This window comes from Herpailurus yagouaroundi, unplaced genomic scaffold (assembly GCF_014898765.1).
Source record: "Herpailurus yagouaroundi ecotype Mexico unplaced genomic scaffold, PumYag 28, whole genome shotgun sequence".
NCBI lineage: Eukaryota > Metazoa > Chordata > Mammalia > Carnivora > Felidae > Herpailurus > Herpailurus yagouaroundi.
In genome coordinates, this window is record NW_024412376.1 from 28,760,419 (window position 1) to 28,780,688 (window position 20,270).

Here is a 20,270-nt window from a genome sequence, read left to right on the forward strand (position 1 = left end):
AGGCTGCACATATTGCAAATCTTTACTGTGACTAGAGTGGTGAAGCTTTTACTGAAGCCAGGAACTTTTGTAATATACCGCAATACAACGCATTCATGAAGAAAGAATTGTAATTGAAACCTAAATGGTTATTAAACTTTTTTTCAGACTCAGAACCCCTTTGCTCTCTTCAATATTATTGAGAACTCAAAAGCTTGATTTTATGGGGTTACTACTATCCACTTATATTTACCATACTAGAAATTAAAACTGAGAAAAGTAAAAGATGTTTATTTATTAATTTATTGAAATAAACTATAATAAGCTCCTTATATGTACCCATAAGTAAAACAGTTTGAAAGCTATATTTTTAAAGCTACATTAGAAAAATGAAGAGATTCACGTTGTTTTGCATTTTGCAAATTCTTTTCATGTCTGGCTCAATAGAAGATGCTGGATTCATATATTCTGCTTCTGCGGTGAATTGTTGTGATATCACTCATTATATCACATGTCATGTAGCCCCTTGAAAACTACCCTCTATATTTGGAAGAATCTAATGTGTGAGAATGGAAGAGAAAAATGCAAATGACACCTAAGTATCATTATGAAAATAGTTTTGAATTTGTAGACCCCGGAAAGGATCAACTTCAAGAATTCCTACTAGAAAATGCAGTTGAGTTTTAGCAGGCTCATGGATCCATAGAATTTGATAACATAGAAAACTGAAATGTAGCAGTATATCTCACAGTGTAGATTTGATGAAAACATGAGAACAGAAATCAAAATCAGGTTATATACCATTTTACAATTTTTTCTACTAATTTTTAAAAGAAGAGATAATGTCAGTCATAAAAATAGCGACAGTACCATTTTTTTTTCAAAATTTACAATGCACCAGTCACTGCTAAATGTTTTACATTCTCCATTTAATCTAATTCTTATAATAGCTGTATGACATAAGTATAATACTTATCTCCAAGCTTGAGATAGAGAAATTCTCACATAGTCTGAGTAACTTTCCCATGGTACAACACTTAGCTCTATTGCCATGATTGATCTTTGAAATGTGTGAACCCAGAAAATGGAGTTTATCTCTCTTTGTTACTGTCTCTCATCTAAACAACAACAAAAAGGAGTTTGGTCATGACAGCTTAATAATTATAGTGAACGTACACAAATATATTATTATTTTCTTTATAAATAAAGCTAATGAATGCTCTAAATGAAAATCTGTGTCTTTAACTACCAACATCTCCATTATTGGGTATTTTTTTATTATTCTGTGCCCAGTATAATCATAATAAGTGTTTATATGTATAATATTATAGCAGTAAATTTAAAAATAAACACATCTGTATCATATATTCAGATCATAAATTCTGTTGCTAAAACCTAAAGAAAACTTAGTTTAAAATATTTCTCTAACCAGAAAAAGAAAAAGGAAAACACATCTCTTGTGAGTGTAGAGAAGAGGAACTCATAGATGCCTCTAAAGGTATACATAAAATTTTAATTGATAGCAAGAGAGTGATTAAAAACTATTCATTTTATAATTATTATTTTAGCTAATATATATGGTATTTTGCTGGCATTACTATTCATAAACACTGAAAAGTTATATTTCCATTGAAAATAAAAAAAATTCAAGAACAAACTAAACTTTGCATAATGAAATCTGTATTTCTTCAATAGCTTGTAACCTGAGAAGCAGCTGTTTTTGTAACAACACTGAATGTGTTATTTATATTTTAAAAAGTAAGAAAATAGACTTGAGATTTGAACAAGTGATTTGGATGGATTAAGTAGGTGTTAGAGGAAAATACATCTTAGAAACTTCATCAGTGCAACAATTCAGCAAAATTCCACTGACTGCATTGTATACAGAATATGGTAAGTGACATAGTGAAAGATTCCATTTGAGTCAGGGCAGAAAGATTTCATGAAACTTTGCACTCTGGACTTAGAGTATTTTTCATATTCAAACACATTCAGATTCCTGATTCTGGACCAGAATTTTGCAGTAGCTGAAGGAAGGGAGAGTCATGGTCATTAAACATTTTGGGAGCTTTATAACAATCATGAAACATAGTTAACTGACACAACTAAAAATTAGACACCACATGACTACATGATTATGTTTACAAGTTTCAACAACCAAAAAAATTGATAGTCACCAACATGTAGTTCACGTCAATCCTATGTTAATGCTTACATGGAAGCTTGGATATGAATCAATTGTTTTGGCATAAAATCAGACTTTTTAAAAGTTTTATCCTTTGGGCATAGAATTTATATTCATCTATGTATAAACATAATTATAAATAAGAGCTGACAACTACTAAATTTTATTTTCTGAAAAATATTAAGTTTATATTAAAATTATTAGAAATCATGAAAAAATTAAATTTTATGAAAATTTATGAATTAAATTCTATGAAAAATACGACTTGAATTTAGTTTTTGCTACTTTTGCTACTGTTCAGAAATATTCCAACATACTGTAGTGCTCTCTGGAATTATAATACATAATAACTGATAAAGATTGCATCATTTTAAAATATGAGTACTAGGAAATATTTATAAAACAATAAGATGTGTGAAAATGATCCGGAGTCACTTAAAATGCATAACTGTACTATATAGAAATGATTTCAGGTGTTAAAAGAAAATTATAACCACTATGTATAAACACCAATAAAGTCATAATCGTATTTGAATATATTTTCCTCTAAATCATAAGAATAGATGGATATGTGGCTGGATGGACAAAATTGGTGATCCTTTTATTAACTAGGAACATATTAGATAAGAATAAATGTGGCTTAAGTTGAATAAACAAATATTTTTATGAATCAATACACTTTTATTATGATCCTTAGGCTTGACATAAAAAACCTTGCAGGTGTTATCAATCAAAATGACATGATGCTTGGGGAATTTTTTTGTATTTAAATAAATTTTTTTCTTTATAAATATTTTTAGAATGTAAACATTTAAAACAATAATGGTTTGGCTTTTCAAACTACTGAGGTTTGAATATCATTACTCATCTTTTAAAGAGGTCATGCTATCATTGAATTGTGCATGCTATAGTTAGATTGAATACATACATACAATTGTGCAAAATAGTACAGCCAGAGAGGGAGCTACTCAGGTGAAGATCAGAAGAAAAAGAACTATATGTGTTAAGGACTGGCCATGATGGAACAAAGCAGAAGCAGAGGAAACAGAGAACAGGTGTGCAGGAGTATGTGAAAGCCTCCCACATGCAGGCATCAGTTAACCTTACCCACATTCCCAGTGTCTGATTTGCAGCATCCTGCACCTATTAGGCATGGATCAGTAAAGTGAGATGAATTTCTGAGATATCAAATACCCAAATCTGTGGTGTGAATAAATTAAAAGTATGATTTCAATCATTTACTGAAATTTTCCTAAGAGCGTAAATTTATACAAATTTTAAAGTATGGAAATGGATCCCAAACTTGGCCAGTGTAAAAACTGAAATCTAAAGCCTCATATATGATTATATTTACAAAAATTACTTTAGGAAAAAATATATTTTCCCCAATCTTGGGGACTTGGTCTTTTTCTTTCTAAAAGTCTTTATGTAAACAAAACTTCTACAAAGAATGAAATTTTATTTTCCCTAGGGAACTCTAATAATAATATACAATAAATATAATTCTTCAAAAACTATTTTTCTTTTTTAATCAACACCTAAATTAAGTGGGGAAGGTGTCAGACATAATCTATATATCAAAGAGTTTATAAGTTCCATTTCTATTTGAAACATTTATTGAATTATACTAAAGAAATCACTGAATTGCAGATTAGAGACCATGAAGAATGTCGCATAATATCACAAAGTTGCTTTGGTATAAGGTAAAGGATTCATATGGTTTGCTTTATTAACATTATACAACTTTACAAATCGATCTCCTGCCAGTACTGGGAGGAACACTGAGTTTTGGTTGTAAAGATTTTTGATAATTTTATTTTGAACTTCTGAATGTGTTTTTCTTCCTAAGGTCTGGGAATTGGGAACATGTTCTATGTTTTTTATGAAGATGGAATCAAAGTGATACAACCCATAGAATGTGAATTTCAGAGGCACATTAAGCCTAGTGAAAAGCTCCTTGGATTTCAGGCAAGTATTTAAAAACTTCCTATGCAGTTTTATGCAGCAGATTTGTTAAGTAGAATTATATTTTGGAAACACAATGAAATCCATGCGTGTATGAGAAGTTTGGGGAGGAAAATATTAAAACTGTGAGACAGGCTGATATTCTATGCAGGTTTTATACTTGAGAAGGAAAAATAATATGTTGTATATTCCTAATTACTTGCTCTAATTAAAATAAAGGCAATAGAAGTGAAACGTGTAGAATGAACACATCATAATAACTTTACCTGCTCCTTAATTTAGAATGTCTCCCATCTGGGTAGGCAATGGTTATTTAACAAAATAAAAGAAAATAACATGAAAATAATCTGATGGGAAACTGGGGTATATTAGCTGCTTTATTTTTCATCCTTTCCCCTTTTTTTTTTCATCTCATTTTTATGAGGTCTCAGTGGAATGAATGCTTTAGATTTATATGGGAAAATATCAATTTTTTTATTTATAAATATGTATCTTACCCTTCTTAGAAAGATTTTTTTCTGTAAAATATTGGTACAGCATTCTGAAAATAAAATAATATCTAACAAAATGGGTATTAATCATACATATTAGGGATTACATTTTTATGAGATGATAAATATAATTATGTTCACATTGTCATAGGTCTATATATATCTCCACATAAACATGTATACACCAAAATATGTAAGATTAAAGGTATCTATGTTATTTGTGTGTTCCCACACAAGTTTGGACATGCACCAAATGCCCCAAATAAGTTAAAATATTGGTAGACCTAATCATGGATCCTCTCCCAATACTCATTTTAAAGGTTAGCATGGCCATGAGATATGAGTAAAATAAATATTTAATAATTCCATTGTTTAGATTTTTTACTTTCAACTCCTATTTTCAGCGTACCAGTAGCCAGTGTTGTCTTATGTTGATGTATGGAGACAATTCACATCTTATGCACTAAAATGAGAAGAAAAGTATAAGTGGGATAAGATAATTGAGCTTCCCTCCAGCTATCTTATAGGAAAAACATGTCTTATTTTATTTTATTTTTTTAATTTTTAAAATTTATTTTGAGAATAAGAGACAGAGAGAGGAGGGGGGGTGGGGGCGGGCAGAGAGTGAGGGGAGATGGAAAATTCCAAGCAGGTTTTCAGTGCAGAGCCCAACACAGGGCTCAAACCCATGAACCGTGACCTAAGCCGAAATCAAGAGTTGATGCTGCACCGACTCAGCCCTCAGGCACCCCAAGACCTCTTATTTTAAATGAAGAAAATAATTTAATTCAATATGCCTGTGATTGTTTAAAACAAATGAAACATTTTTTAATTTAAAAATGTTTCGGTTATAAGCTAAATGGAATTATTATTTTTGCTAAGTTATCGTTTAACAAGGAAGAAAACATTTAAAATTACACAAACAATTTTGTTTTGTTTTATAATCATATAATGTCAATACTAAGTCCATTCTGAGTAAGGCATATATGTGTGTGTAAATAAATAAAGACATATAGGAAAATATAAATATTTGCTTGTGATAAAGCAAATCATGCAGTTTAATACCACATTCATATTTTCATAAAAGCATTATGGATGAAAATTCTGGGCTAATACAAAGATAATGTAGCATCAAAATGATTTAAATCAAAGCAAAATAATTTTGTAGGAGAGTATATCTCTGATTCCTACAGGACCAGCAGTTTTGTAGCTAACTGACACAGATGTGTTTGTCATATCACAGAATTTGAAACTTCGGCGACTAACAGCAATAAGATAATCTGTGATATCCATAATTTTTATCTCAAAACCATCACCTCCTGAATTTGATCTGCAAATTTAGAGACAAAGAATTTTCTTCTTACATTACAAGTGTGCTATTTCAGAGTATCAGTAAATGGTTTAATGCAATTTAGTTGAATGCAAGTCTTAAGAATATCCTTTTTTAGAATGTGTTTTGATGGCTCTGGATGAGTTAATTTAATTATTGGGAACGCCCAAAATGTGTATGTTTGAAATTTATGACCTTTCTATTGCTTTGAATGTTGACATTAAAATACCAAAACATTTCAGCTGACCAATATATTTTTTATTTTATATTATTTTTTTAATCTGTTTGATGTTTATGTATTTTGGAGACAGACACAGAGTGCAAATGGGGAAGGGTAGAGAGAGAGATACAGAATCAGAAGCAGGCTCCAGGCTCAGCTGTCAGCACAGAGCCCAATGTGGGGCTCAACCTACGAACCGTGAGATCACAACCTGAGACAAAGTTGGAGGCTTAACTGACCTAGCCACCCAGGCGCCTCTGACCAATATATTTTTTAAAGCACTAAGAGTAATAGAGAGAATTGTGAATTGGCTAAAACTATGTCTTGCTTATAACTGTTAAATGCAGAATATAAAAGTATTCAATGAATACCAAAAAGAAAGACACATTTCTTATGTGATTATTATAGTCCATATATATGAAATAAAGAGTACAGTAAATAAATTTTTATTTCATATTGTTCTGTTACTTTTTTATTCCTTAGTGTGAGATAAACTTAAATAATTGGTATATATACACAGGCACTTTCATGATATACAAGTATACAGAGGTAGAAGTAAGAAGAAATTGATCATGTTAAGTTTTGAGAATAAAAGCTCACGCAAAGCTATTTTGTTTTGTGTTTAAACACAAGAGAGATACCAATTTCAGAGTGTGTAAGCTATTTGGTGCTACATTTCTAGATTTACATTTCTAATTATAAAATAATTTCCTGAGCAAATTGTTGTGTATTATGTGAGAAATAGAACCAATATAATTAATATCTGTATCTCTTTATTCTGACTCTATCTCTATATTTATCTCTATCCTTATCTCTGTCTATCTCTGTCTCTGTCTTTATCCCCCATCTTTTTATTTTGTGGAATTGTCTCAGGTGATGGTGGGAGGGTTAGCAAGTCTGAAAACCCCAGGGCAGGACAGCCAACAGGAAATTCAGTTAAGAGTGAATATTGGGATGCTATATATAGTCTGGAGTCTGAAATCCAGATGAAGCCAATAGACCGGCAAATCAGACACAAAATGGTATTGAAGTCTTGAGTCTGAAATATGTACGCAGACTAGAAACTCAAGCAGATTTCCACGGGGAAGGCTTGAGGCGGAATTCCTTCTTCTATGGAAAACTCGTTCTTAAATCTTAAGGCCTTCAATTGATTGCACGAGGACTACTCACATTATGGGAGGTGATCTATTTTCCTTAAAGAACAATTATAAATGTTAATCACCTTTAAACAACTTTATAGCAACAAATAGACTGGTGTTGCCCAAACAGCTAGGTGCCATAGTCTAGTAATAACCCAGTTAACATACAAAATTAACCATCACATCTTACTATCTCTTAGTCAAGGGACTTATTAAATCCGTGTTTGTATACCCAATGTTAGTACAGTGTTTTACCCATGGCAGGTAATCAAGCAACATTTGTTAAATGAATTTCATAAAAATTCCATTGTTTAGACAGTTGGGCTATTCATTCTTTTATGCATTCTTTAAGTCTAAATATGTATACATCTAATTTCTTCCTCACCTTAATATTGTTCCTTACTTCAGTTCCCAGAAAACAGTGTTCCTTTAATGTGTTTGTGAAAAAAAAAAATGTTTCATAGAATAATTTATCAATGAATTGTTTCAGGGTACATATAACCTCATGTGTCTATTAATTCAGGATCACGTAGTCAAAATATACTGTGCAGATAAGTTGTAGAAGATAGTTTGGAGTTCTACTACAGAAAAAAAAAAGCTGGTTCTTTGGGAATTTAGAAGATAAATCTCTTGAGTGAGAGTAATGAGTCTTTTGGAGTTTTTTTTTTTTTTCTTCCATGAAAGGATTAAACATAAATATAACATTTATCAAGTCATTGTTGGTATTAAGAGAATGGAAGCACAATTTCCAATATAACTCATTAACTAGTAACATTAAGATGAAAACTGAAATATTGCGAATATAGAATTTTCCATCAAATCTCTCAGAAGATTCCATTTTCTTGCTTTAAATAAAAATTCAATTTTGGTGCAATGTCAGATTACATCGGGTTTCAGCTTTTGATAGTGAGCTGGTCAGGATTCATGCAACATGGTTATACTTTCATTCTCTTTCTTTTTTTCTTTTTTGTTACATAGCCTTACTAGATGATTTTTGCTATATTTATCCTAGTTGTACACATGATTTCATCTCGTCCCCCACAGTATGAACTTCAAGCAAATAGAATTCTAACCCAGACTTATGAATTCAGAATGCAAACTGAAATGGGTTGGAAAAATGTGTAAATTACAGGCTCAAGGATGATAGGATTTTACAAGATTACCAACCTTTTCACTCTTATGGTTTTCAACTATTTTGTCATCTGTACTCCTTAATACCTTTTAAATTCCATTACTTCTGTGTTTGCTTATTATAGATCTAGCTGCGGTTCCTCACACATACCATGGTGTTACTTATTCTTTCATTGACCCTAGAAGAGCTCAAATGAAAATCACATATATTTTATCCTGCATGGGTCTTATATTTTGAGACACGAAGGTTTAATTACTGGGTTTAATGATAATTAAAATGGTGCTGAACTGCAGAGGAACATACTTTCTACAAGAAGTGTGATATGTATCACCTCTACAATGCCTGTTTTCTAGGTCTGAAATTCCCATCTATGAAAATTACTTTATTTTTACGAATAAATACTATTAGTACTCTATTGAAATGGAATTGGTATATAGGAACAGATTGTCTATAGCATTCAGAATATTTAGATATTAAGAAATTGATGCTGAAATTAGAAATAGGGAAACACAGCAGGTGCACATTTCTTTCTCCGTTGGTGTTGTCTCTGGCCTCAAGCACTGCTGCCTTCAGGGCATTTATCCGTTCCATTAGTTACACCTCCAAATTTCCCTTTCAGCGTTTCTTTCTGGTTCTAACCCAATTACTACTTCTCCAAACTCTGTCCACAAAAATATTTGTTAAATCATCAGCTCCTTTATATGATGCAGACCATTCATTTCCCCCACGAAGCCATTGAGCATCCTTTTGAATTCAAGGGCACTGTAGACTTCAGAAAGAACTGTTTCTCCATTTATTCTTTTCTCAATGGGCCTCCATTCAAACATGGCTTATAGTGAAAAGAGTTCTAGAATGCTGAAGATTTAAGCTTTTCTCCCTTTGTGGTTGCAGTGATGTCCTGCAAAGAGCTTCTTATAGAAAGTAATACAAACTACCTCTATTTCTTAGTAGATTCCTCTGTAGATGTTAAAAGAAGTAAATATATGAAATCTCTGAAACCCTAGACTTAAAGAGGCCTTCTAATTGTCCAATAAAAAACACATTATTTTAAAAAATCTTGTATTGTGCTTCTATTAGACTGTAAGTATGTAAGCCTAACATTGGGAGAACAACAGTGGGAAATATGTAAATTGTGCAATAACATTTTAGTGGAGTTGAATAGCAGGTGACTTTATCTAAGAAAGCAGATTAAGTCTCCTTCAAGAATTACTAATGAGAACCAGCCAAGTTACCTGGATAAATATGACCAAAATGATATATGTATCGTAGACAATCATTTGCCATCATTATGGAACATTTTATTCAGGAGAAATAAGAACTCATTATAATATAAAGTACATTCTATGCACTTCAGAAAGAAATGAGTTCATAGCAATTTAATTTTCTCGATGGAAATTTCCTAAGGACAAAATTGAAGAGTTTTGTAAGAAATTATTCAGGAGTTCCTGGGTGGCTCAGTTGGTTAAGCGTCCGACTCTTGATATTGGCTCAGGTCACGATCTCATGGTTGTGAGATGGAGTCCTTTGTTGGACTCTGCACTGGGCATGGAGCCTGCTTGGGATTTCCTCTCTCTCTCTCTTTCTCTCTCTGTATCCCCCACATGTGTGCTCTCTCCCTCTTTCTCAAAATTAATAAACACTTAAACTATTTAAAAATTATTAATACAAATGTCTTTAAACATGAAACCTTTTTACTTGAGATTTATGAAATCACATAAATATGTCTTTTACAGATTTTAAACTATAGTTTTGGCCTAAGATTTAGTTTTATTCACAAGAAAGGTACCTATTCTTTATTTTATTTTTATTTTTATTTTTATTTTTATTTTCCCAAAGGAATGATTTGCATGGTAAAATAAAATGATGCAAAAAAAGCTTAGAGAAAAAGTAGTCTTTTTTTTTTTTTTTTCTTCATGCTTCCCTATTCCCAGTCCCACTGCATGGAATCAATTTCATTTACTCACTTTAAGGAGTGTGCAGTATCTCTTGAATTATGAATTAGATATTTCCTGTTGGTGTTTCTTTATGAACGATGACAATTTTGCTCACATAATTCCTAACATTTCTCTCTCTGAATATGTTGAACATTATGTAATTATTTTAAAGGTTTTGTGGATTAGATTTAAAATTTTAATGGTTTGTTTAAATCTTAGTTCTTATTTTTCTTGAAATTTCCTAAAATTTCTATGTAACTTTAATTTCCCAAGTTCTTGCTTGATATTTTATTGTTTACATTTTATGCTCCAAACATAGTTGTCAAAGTTGCAACTTAATACCAAAGGCTAGTCATTTTCTCTAATATCATTTTCATATTTCAGATAGGTCATAAATCTCAGTTTGAATAATTTGAGAGGTGGTGTAGGAGGAAAAACAATACAGTAAATTAATGTCCTCAATTTTATTTTATTAAGTGTTTGAATTGTGAAGAATTAAAAATATTGCTGAAAGCACTTAGAGAGACAGTATGCATTTCTTTATATACTTATCATATAATGATTTTATATGTTTCCTACACGGAAATTGGAGATAAAACTATATAATAAGAATTAAAAGAAGACAAAACTTAAAGCTCAAATTATTGTTTATCTCTTAACTATTTAAGCTACTAATTTATTGCCTATTAAAACTCCTTTTTCTTTATAATTTAGTAATTTTTCTTCAAGATTTTATTAAAGCAGTTTTAGACAACATGTTACAGATTGCTCAGTAAATTAAAGACAAACCCAAAGCACACCTAGGGCTTGCCAAACAGCATGGCAATCATTCCATTCCCTTATTAAATCTCATCTCTGAAGTGCTAAAGAAAATGGAACACGAGCCACTATGGAGGGGCTTAACTACTGGCAGTCTAAGTTGCCTGAAATCACCGCCAAAGTGTTTCTCATTTCAAGCCCTGGATCCATTTACGGTTCTATCTTACGTGTACTTCCTTCCATCCTGAAAAAGACCACAGCAGTCGCTCCTATCTCATTTCTATTTTAAGATGAAAAACGTACTCCTATGATAAGAGCAGAAGAAAACAAGCTTAGTATATTTAAAAACCTATACACTAGTACCATTTTCATTGAAAAATAGTAACTTTTAATGAGTAAGTCATGGGGATAAAAGAGGCAGCAGAGGGAATATAGTCAATGGTATCAGAATAGCATTGTGTGGTCACAGATAGTAGATCCGCTTGTGGTGAGCAGAGCAGAAAGTATGGACATTTCGAGTCAGGGCATTGTCCACCTGATGCTACAGTAACACTGTGTATCCATTGACTTCAATTAAAAAAAAAAAGAACTCTTTAATGTATAATTGCAGCATATAGTTATCTACTAATATAATTTCATAAACATTTACTTTACTGTTGATTGCTCCCTGTTGAAATTATTTAGAAAAATTAGAAATGTAATAAAATAATAGCATATCGGATTAGGTGATCTGTACACATTGAAATATTTTTAAATGTTTATATTTGAGAGAGAGAGGGAGACAGATCACACATGGGGGAGGGGCAGAGAGAAAGGGAGACACAGAATCAGAAGCAGCCTCCAGGCTCTGAGCTGTCAGCACAGAGCCTGACATGCGGCTCGAACCCAAGAACTTCAAGATCATGACCTGAGACAAAATCAGACGCTCAAACCAACTGAGCTACCCAGTCGCGCCATTCTGTATACATTTTGAAGGATTCACATAGAACTAACTTACAGAGGCAGTTTTGGTGAATTCTCACTCAATTCTGTCTTCATGTTATCACCCAAGAAGTTTTTTGAACTGGAGAGTGTGGCAGAACTCTTATGTTATTCAGTAGTAAAAAGGAGACAAGACAAAATATAGTTCTGTAGGAAATATAATAAAGAAAATGTACTTTTGGTTTGTATCCCCTTATAAAGAAGGTTGGTGCAGAGATAAATTATTTTAACATAACATTTATTTCTAAAGGTTTACAAAATATAACTTAAAAATGGGCCTATTTTCATGGTTTTTCTTTAACTGATATAAACAAAGCAAAATACATAAGTGCATAAATTATTTGACCAATATCCTTTCACTACATACCTATAAGAAATAGAATGTAAAGTCATTTGCAATAATATTTAAATAGTAAATCATATAACACGTGCTAAAATAATTTTTAAAGACTGTTGACCTAAAAGGTAAAATGTAATGGTATTCAATGTAGGCATCCTGATGTGGGACAAGTTTATGTGTGCATTACAGTAAAGTTGAAAAATAGAAATGCATATAGTTATCCTATAAATAGCTTTATAATTTTTGAAGATAAATCTATCACCCTTAGAATAATTTGCTTCAGTAAATAGTAGTCTTGCAAAAATGATCACGCCTGTCTTCCACATAAGGCACTTCTGTGCTAGACAATATGGAAAGATGGAAGGATTCGATCAAAATGACATGTCGCCATCTGCATTGTGAGATTATGTGCTGCAAAAAAAGTTCAATTCCTAAATGATATTACACTCTATTGAAACAAGTGTAGATAGTTCAACAAGTATAAATTAGTTCTATTTGTGCTTTCTTTTTCAATTTATACATTTATGTCAACAATTTAAAATTTTTTTAATGTTTTTATTTATTTTTGAAATAAAGAGAGAGACAGAGAACAAGCAGGGGAGGGACAGGGAGAGAGGGACACCCAGAATCTGAAGCAGGCTCCAGGCTGTCAGCACAGAGCCCAATGCGGGGCTCAAACTCACAAGCTTTGAGATCATGACTTGAGCCAAAATCAGATGCTTAACCAACTGAGCCACCCAGGGACTCCTTTGTCAACATTTTAAAAAATAGTTACAAGGCAAGGTAAGCAATTCACAAAGACAGATTACATATGTATATTTAAAAAAGATAATCACTAAAACCCATCTTGATCCTAAACTAATGTTTTTTTGTTTTTTGTTTTTTGTTTTTATTTTTTTTATTATTATTTTTTTAATTTATATATGAAATTTATTGTCAAATTGGTTTCCATACAACACCCAGTGCTCATCCCAAAAGGTGCCCTCCTCAATACCCATCACCCACCCTCTCCTCCCTCCCACCCCCCATCAACCCTCAGTTTGCTCTCAGTTCTCAACAGTCTCTTATGCTTTGGCTCTCTCCCACTCTAACCTCTTTTTTTTTTTTTTTTTCCTTCCCCTCCCCCATGGGTTCCTGTTAAGTTTCTCAGGATCCACATAAGAGTGAAACCATATGGTATCTGTCTTTCTCTGTATGGCTTATTTCACTTAGCATCACACTCTCCAGTTCCATCCACGTTGCTACAAAAGGCCATATTTCATTTTTTCTCATTGCCACGTAGTATTCCATAGTGTATATAAACCACAATTTCTTTATCCATTCATCAGTTGATGGACATTTAGGCTCTTTCCATAATTTGGCTATTGTTGAGAGTGCTGCTATGAACATTGGGGTACAAGTGCCCCTATGCATCAGTACTCCTGTGTCCCTTGGATAAATTCCTAGCAGTGCTATTGCTGGGTCATAGGGTAGGTCTATTTTTAATTTTCTGAGGAACCTCCACACTGCTTTCCAGAGCGGCTGCACCAATTTGCATTCCCACCAACAGTGCAAGAGGGTTCCCGTTTCTCCACATCCTCTCCAGCATCTATAGTCTCCTGATTTGTTCATTTTGGCCACTCTGACTGGCGTGAGGTGATATCTGAGTGTGGTTTTGATTTGTATTTCCCTGATAAGGAGCGACGCTGAACATCTTTTCATGTGCCTGTTGGCCATCCGGATGTCTTCTTTAGAGAAGTGTCTATTCATGTTTTCTGCCCATTTCTTCACTGGGTTATTTGCTTTTCGGGTGTGGAGGTTGGTGAGCTCTTTATATTTTGGAGACTAGCCCTTTGTCCGATATGTCATTTGCAAATATCTTTTCCCATTCCGTTGGTTGCCTTTTCGTTTTGTTGGTTGTTTCCTTTGCTGTGCAGAAGCTTTTTATCTTCATAAGGTCCCAGTAATTCACTTTTGCTTTTAATTCCCTTGCCTTTGGGGATGTGTCGAGTAAGAGATTGCTACGGCTGAGGTCAGAGAGGTCTTTTCCTGCTTTCTCCTCTAGGGTTTTGATGGTTTCCTGTCTCACATTCAGGTCCTTTATCCATTTTGAGTTTATTTTTGTGAATGGTGTGAGAAAGTGGTCTAGTTTCAACCTTCTGCATGTTGCTGTCCAGTTCTCCCAGCACCATTTGTTAAAGAGACTGTCTTTTTTCCTTTGGATGTTCTTTCCTGCTTTGTCAAAGATGAGTTGGCCATACGTTTGTGGGTCTAGTTCTGGGGTTTCTATTCTATTCCATTGGTCTATGTGTCTGTTTTTGTGCCAATACCATGCTGTCTTGATGATGACAGCTTTGTAGTAGAGGCTAAAGTCTGGGATTGTGATGCCTCCTGCTTTGGTCTTCTTCTTCAAAATTCCTTTGGCTATTCGGGGCCTTTTGTGGTTCCATATGAATTTTAGGATTGCTTGTTCTAGTTTCGAGAAGAATGCTGGTGCAATTTTGATTGGGATTGCATTGAATGTGTAGATAGCTTTGGGTAGTATTGACATTTTGACAATATTTATTCTTCCAATCCATGAGCAGGGAATGTCTTTCCATTTCTTTAAATCTTCTTCAATTACCTTCATAAGCTTTCTATAGTTTTCAGCATACAGATCCTTTACATCTTTGGTTAGATTTATTCCTAGGTATTTTATGCTTCTTGGTGCAATTGTGAATGGGATCAGTTTCTTTATTTGTCTTTCTGTTGCTTCATTGTTAGTGTATAAGAATGCAACTGATTTCTGTACATTGATTTTGTATCCTGCAACTTTGCTGAATTCATGTATCAGTTCTAGCAGACTTTTGGTGGAGTCTATCGGATTTTCCATGTATAATAGCATGTCATCTGCAAAAAGCGAAAGCTTGACTTCATCTTTGCCAATTTGGATGCCTTTGATTTCCTTTTGTTGTCTGATTGCTGATGCTAGAACTTCCAGCACTATGTTAAACAACAGCGGTGAGAGTGGGCATCCCTGTCGTGTTCCTGATCTCAGGGAAAAAGCTCTCAGTTTTTCCCCGTTGAGGATGATGTTAGCTGTGGGCTTTTCATAAATGGCTTTTATGATCTTTAAGTATGTTCCTTCTATCCCGACTTTCTCAAGGGTTTTTATTAAGAAAGGGTGCTGGATTTTGTCAAAGGCCTTTTCTGCATCGATTGACAGGATCATATGGTTTTTCTCTTTTTTTTTGTTAATGTGATGTATCACGTTGATTGATTTGCGAATGTTGAACCAGCCCTGCATCCCAGGAATGAATCCCACTTGATCATGGTGAACAATTCTTTTTATATGCCGTTGAATTCGATTTGCTAGTATCTTATTGAGAATTTTGGCATCCATATTCATCAGGGATATTGGCCTGTAGTTCTCTTTTTTTACTGGGTCTCTGTCTGGTTTAGGAATCAAAGTAATACTGGCTTCATAGAACGAGTCTGGAAGTTTTCCTTCCCTTTCTATTTCTTGGAATAGCTTGAGAAGGATAGGTATTATCTCTGCTTTAAACGTCTGGTAGAACTCCCCTGGGAAGCCATCTGGTCCTGGACCCTTATTTGTTGGGAGATTTTTGATAACCGATTCAATTTCTTCGCTGGTTATGGGTCTGTTCAAGCTTTCTATTTCCTCCTGATTGAGTTTTGGAAGAGTGTGGGTGTTCAGGAATTTGTCCATTTCTTCCAGGTTGTCCAATTTGTTGGCATATAATTTTTCATAGTATTCCCTGATAATTGTTTGTATCTCTGAGGGATTGGTTGTAATAATTCCATTTTCATTCATGATTTTATCTATTTGGGTCATCTCCCTTTTCTTTTTGAGAAGCCTGGCTAGAGGTTTGTCAATTTTGTTTATTTTTTCAAAAAACCAACTCTTGGTTTCGTTTATCTGCTGTACAGTTTTTTTAGATTCTATATTGTTTATTTCTGCTCTGAAATTTATTATTTCTCTTCTTCTGCTGGGTTTAGGCTGCCTTTGCTGTTCTGCTTCTATTTCCTTTAGGTGTGCTGTTAGATTTTGTATTTGGGATTTTTCTTGTTTCTTGAGATAGGCCTGGATTGCAATGTATTTTCCTCTCAGGACTGCCTTCGCTGCGTCCCTAAGCGTTTGGATTGTTGTATTTTCATTTTCGTTTGTTTCCATATATTTTTTAATTTCTTCTCGAATTGCCTGGTTGACCCACTCATTCATAGTAGGGTGTTCTTTAACCTCCATGCTTTTGGAGGTTTTCCAGACTTTTTTCTGTGGTTGATTTCAAGCTTCATAGCATTGTCGTCTGAAAGTATGCATGGTATGATTTCAATTCTTGTAAACTTATGAAGGGCTGTTTTGTGACCCAGTATATGATCTATCTTGGAGAATATTCCATGTACACTCGAGAAGAAAGTATATTCTGTTGCTTTGGGATGCAGAGTTCTTTTTTTTTTTTAATTTTTTTTTTCAACGTTTATTTATTTTTGGGACAGAGAGAGACAGAGCAAGAACGGGGAAGGGGCAGAGAGAGAGGGAGACACAGAATCGGAAACAGGCTCCAGGCTCTGAGCCATCAGCCCAGAGCCTGACTCGGGGCTCGAACTCACGGACCGTGAGATCGTGACCTGGCTGAAGTCGGAGGCTTAACCGACTGCGCCACCCAGGCGCCCCAAGGGATGCAGAGTTCTAAATATATCTGTCAAGTCCATCTGATCCAATGTCTCATTCAGGGCCCTTGTTTCTTTATTGACCGTGTGTCTAGATGATCTATCCATTTCTGTAAGTGGGGTGTTAAAGTCCCCTGCAATTACCACATTCTTATCAATAAGGTTGCTTATGCTTATGAGTAATTGTTTTATATATTTGGGCGCTCCGGTATTCGGCGCATAGACATTTATAATTGTTAGCTCTTCCTGATGGATAGACCCTGTCACTATTATATAATGTCCTTCTTCATCTCTTGTTACAGCCTTTAATTTAAAGTCTAGTTTGTCTGATATAAGTATGGCTACTCCAGCTTTCTTTTGGCTTCCAGTAGCATGATAAATAGTTCTCCATCCCCTCACTCTCAATCTAAAGGTGTCCTCAGGTCTAAAATGAGTCTCTTGTAGACAGCAAATAGATGGGTCTTGTTTTTTTATCCATTCTGATACCCTATGTCTTTTGGTTGGCGCATTTAATCCATTTACATTCAGTGTTATTATAGAAAGATATGGGTTTAGAGTCATTGTGATGTCTGTATGTTTTATGCTTGTAGTGATGTCTCTGGTACTTTGTCTCACAGGGTCCCCCTTAGGATCTCTTGTAGGGCTGGTTTAGTGGTGACAAATTCCTTCAGTTTTTGTTTGTTTGGGAAGACCTTTATCTCTCCTTCTATTCTAAATGACAGGCTTGCTGGATAAAGGATTCTCGGCTGCATATTTTTTCTGTCTAGCACACTGAAAATCTCGTGCCAACTCTTTCTGGCCTGCCAAGTTTCAAAAGAGAGATCAGTCACGAGTCTTATAGGTCTCCCTTTATATGTGAGGGCACGTTTACCCCTTGCTGCTTTCAGAATTTTCTCTTTATCCTTGTATTTTGCCAGTTTCACTATGATATGTCGTGCAGAAGATCGATTCAAGTTACGTCTGAAGGGAGTTCTCTGTGCCTCTTGGATTTCTATGCCTTTTTCCTTCCCCACTTCAGGGAAGTTCTCAGCTATTATTTCTTCAAGTACCACTTCAGCACCTTTCCCTCTCTCTTCCTCCTCTGGGATACCAATTATGCGTAGATTATTTCTTTTTAGTGTATCACTTAGTTCTCTAATTTTCCCGTCATACTCCTGGATTTTTTTATCTCTCTTTTTCTCAGCTTCCTCTTTTTCCATAACTTTATCTTCTAGTTCACCTATTCTCTCCTCTGCCTCTTCAATCCGAGCTGTGGTGGTTTCCATTTTGTTATGCATTTCGTTTAAAGCGTTTTTCAGCTCCTCGTGACTGTTCCTTAGTCCCTTGATCTCTGTAGCAAGAGATTCTCTGCTGTCAGCTATATTGTTTTCAAGCCCAGCGATTAATTTTATGACTATTATTCTAAATTCACTTTCTGTTATATTATTTAAATCCTTTTTGATCAGCTCATTAGCTGTTGTTATTTCCTGGAGATTCTTCTGAGGGGAATTCTTCCGCTTGGTCATTTTGGATAGTCCCTGGCGTGGTGAGGACCTGCAGGGCACTTCCCCTGTGCTGTGCTGTGGTGTATAACTGGAGTTGGTGGGCGGAGCCGCAGTCAGACCTGATGTCTGCCCCCAGCCCACCACTGTGTCCACAGTCAGACTGATGTGTGCCTTCTCTTCCCCTCTCCTAGGGGCGGGATTCACTGTGGGGTGGGGTGGCCTGTCTGGGCTACTTGCACACTGCCAGGCTTGTGATGCTGGGGATCTGGCGTCTTAGCTGGGGTGGGTAGGCAAGGTGCACAGGGGCAGGAGGGGCAGGCTTAGCTTGCTTCTCCTTAGGTGATCCACTTCAGGAGGGGCCTTGTGGCAGCAGGAGGGAGTCAGATCCGCTGCAGGATGTTTGGCTCTGCAGAAGGGCAGAGTTGGGTGTTTGCGCGGAGCGAGCAAGTTCCCTGGCAGGAACTGGTTCTCTTTGGGATTTTGGCTGGGGGATGGGCAGGGGAGATGGCGCTGGCGAGCGCCTTTGTTCCCCACCAAACTGAGCTCTGTCGTCAGGGGGCTCAGCAGCTCTCCTTCCCTTTGTCCTCCAGCCTTCCCGCTTTCTGAGCAGAGCTGTTACCTTATGACCTCCCAGACGCTAAGTCGAGCTTGCTGTCGGAACACAGTCCGTCAGGCCCCTCTGCTTTTTGCAAGCCAGACTCGGGGGCTCTGCTTGGCCGGCGAGCCGCCCCTCCGCCCCGGCTCCCTCCCGCCAGTCCGTGGAGCACGCACCGCCTCGCTGCCCTTCCTACCCTCTTCTGTGGGCCTCTCGTCTGCGCTTGGCTCCGGCGACTCCCTTCTGCTAATCCTCTGGCGGTCTGGGTTATTTAGGCAGGTGTAGGTGGAATCTAAGTGATCAGCAGGACGCGCGGTGAGCCCAGCATCCTCCTACGCCGCCATCTTCCCAAACCTAAAGTAATGTTTTGAATCAAAAAATTGAAAAATGGGCATTATCAAATTTCATGTGTCACTATTAAAAAAAAAGAAAAGAGAGAGAGATGAACATTTAAAGAAGGAAAGGACACCTTAGAACCTTAGATTGTTTTTGATATCCCATCTCATTTAAATTGTTTAGCTCTTTCCTTAAAAGTTTAACTTCAATTCATCTATATCCTGTGGACTTTAACGATAAGAAATAACTTAATGTTCTCCATTTTAATAGAAGAATTTCAAAGCATTAAGGTAAATAATCCAAACTGATTCATTTACAATGTCTTCTAAAAACCAGCAATTTTATTTTGACAGATTGCACTTCTCCATGATCCTATCATATTACTTAAAGCAATTATAGATTTTGAAATAAATAATACCTGTGAAGTGGATAATCAGGAAGGCAAAGGAAATGAACTCCTTAATTTGTACTGACGTTAAAAAAATGTAAGTTTAGTTTTGGGAGCTGTGTTTTAAAGGGACATTAACAAATTTTCTTTAACATTGGAAGGACTTTTATGTAAAGTTTAGGAGAGAATATATTGCTTCAAAATGGAAGAACTAAATCAAATGATGGAAAGCTATAAGGAGACAGATCTACGCTCTCAAGCCAAAATTTAAAAGTGTACATTATAAAGAAGCCTCCTTGTTTTCTAAATTAAAAAGAAAGAAAAAAAAATACTAGATATCCAGCTGTCAGAAAAATTGTAAA

General features: G+C 35.1%; 1 protein-coding gene across 6 annotated transcripts in view; it reads left to right on the forward strand.

Moving 5' to 3' along the window:
* FSTL5 (follistatin like 5) overlaps window positions 1-20,270 on the forward strand; it is a 795,291-nt gene that overhangs the window by 686,254 nt on the left and 88,767 nt on the right. For 3 of the 6 annotated variants that reach the window (XM_040471352.1, XM_040471338.1, XM_040471347.1), the window contains 2 exons: window positions 1,412-1,477; window positions 4,014-4,132. In XM_040471352.1, the coding sequence (XP_040327286.1) occupies window positions 1,412-1,477; window positions 4,014-4,132 (185 nt within the window). The remainder of the gene's footprint in view (window positions 1-1,411; window positions 1,478-4,013; window positions 4,133-20,270) is intronic. The other 3 variants (XM_040471359.1, XM_040471377.1, XM_040471368.1) reach the window with 1 other exon arrangement.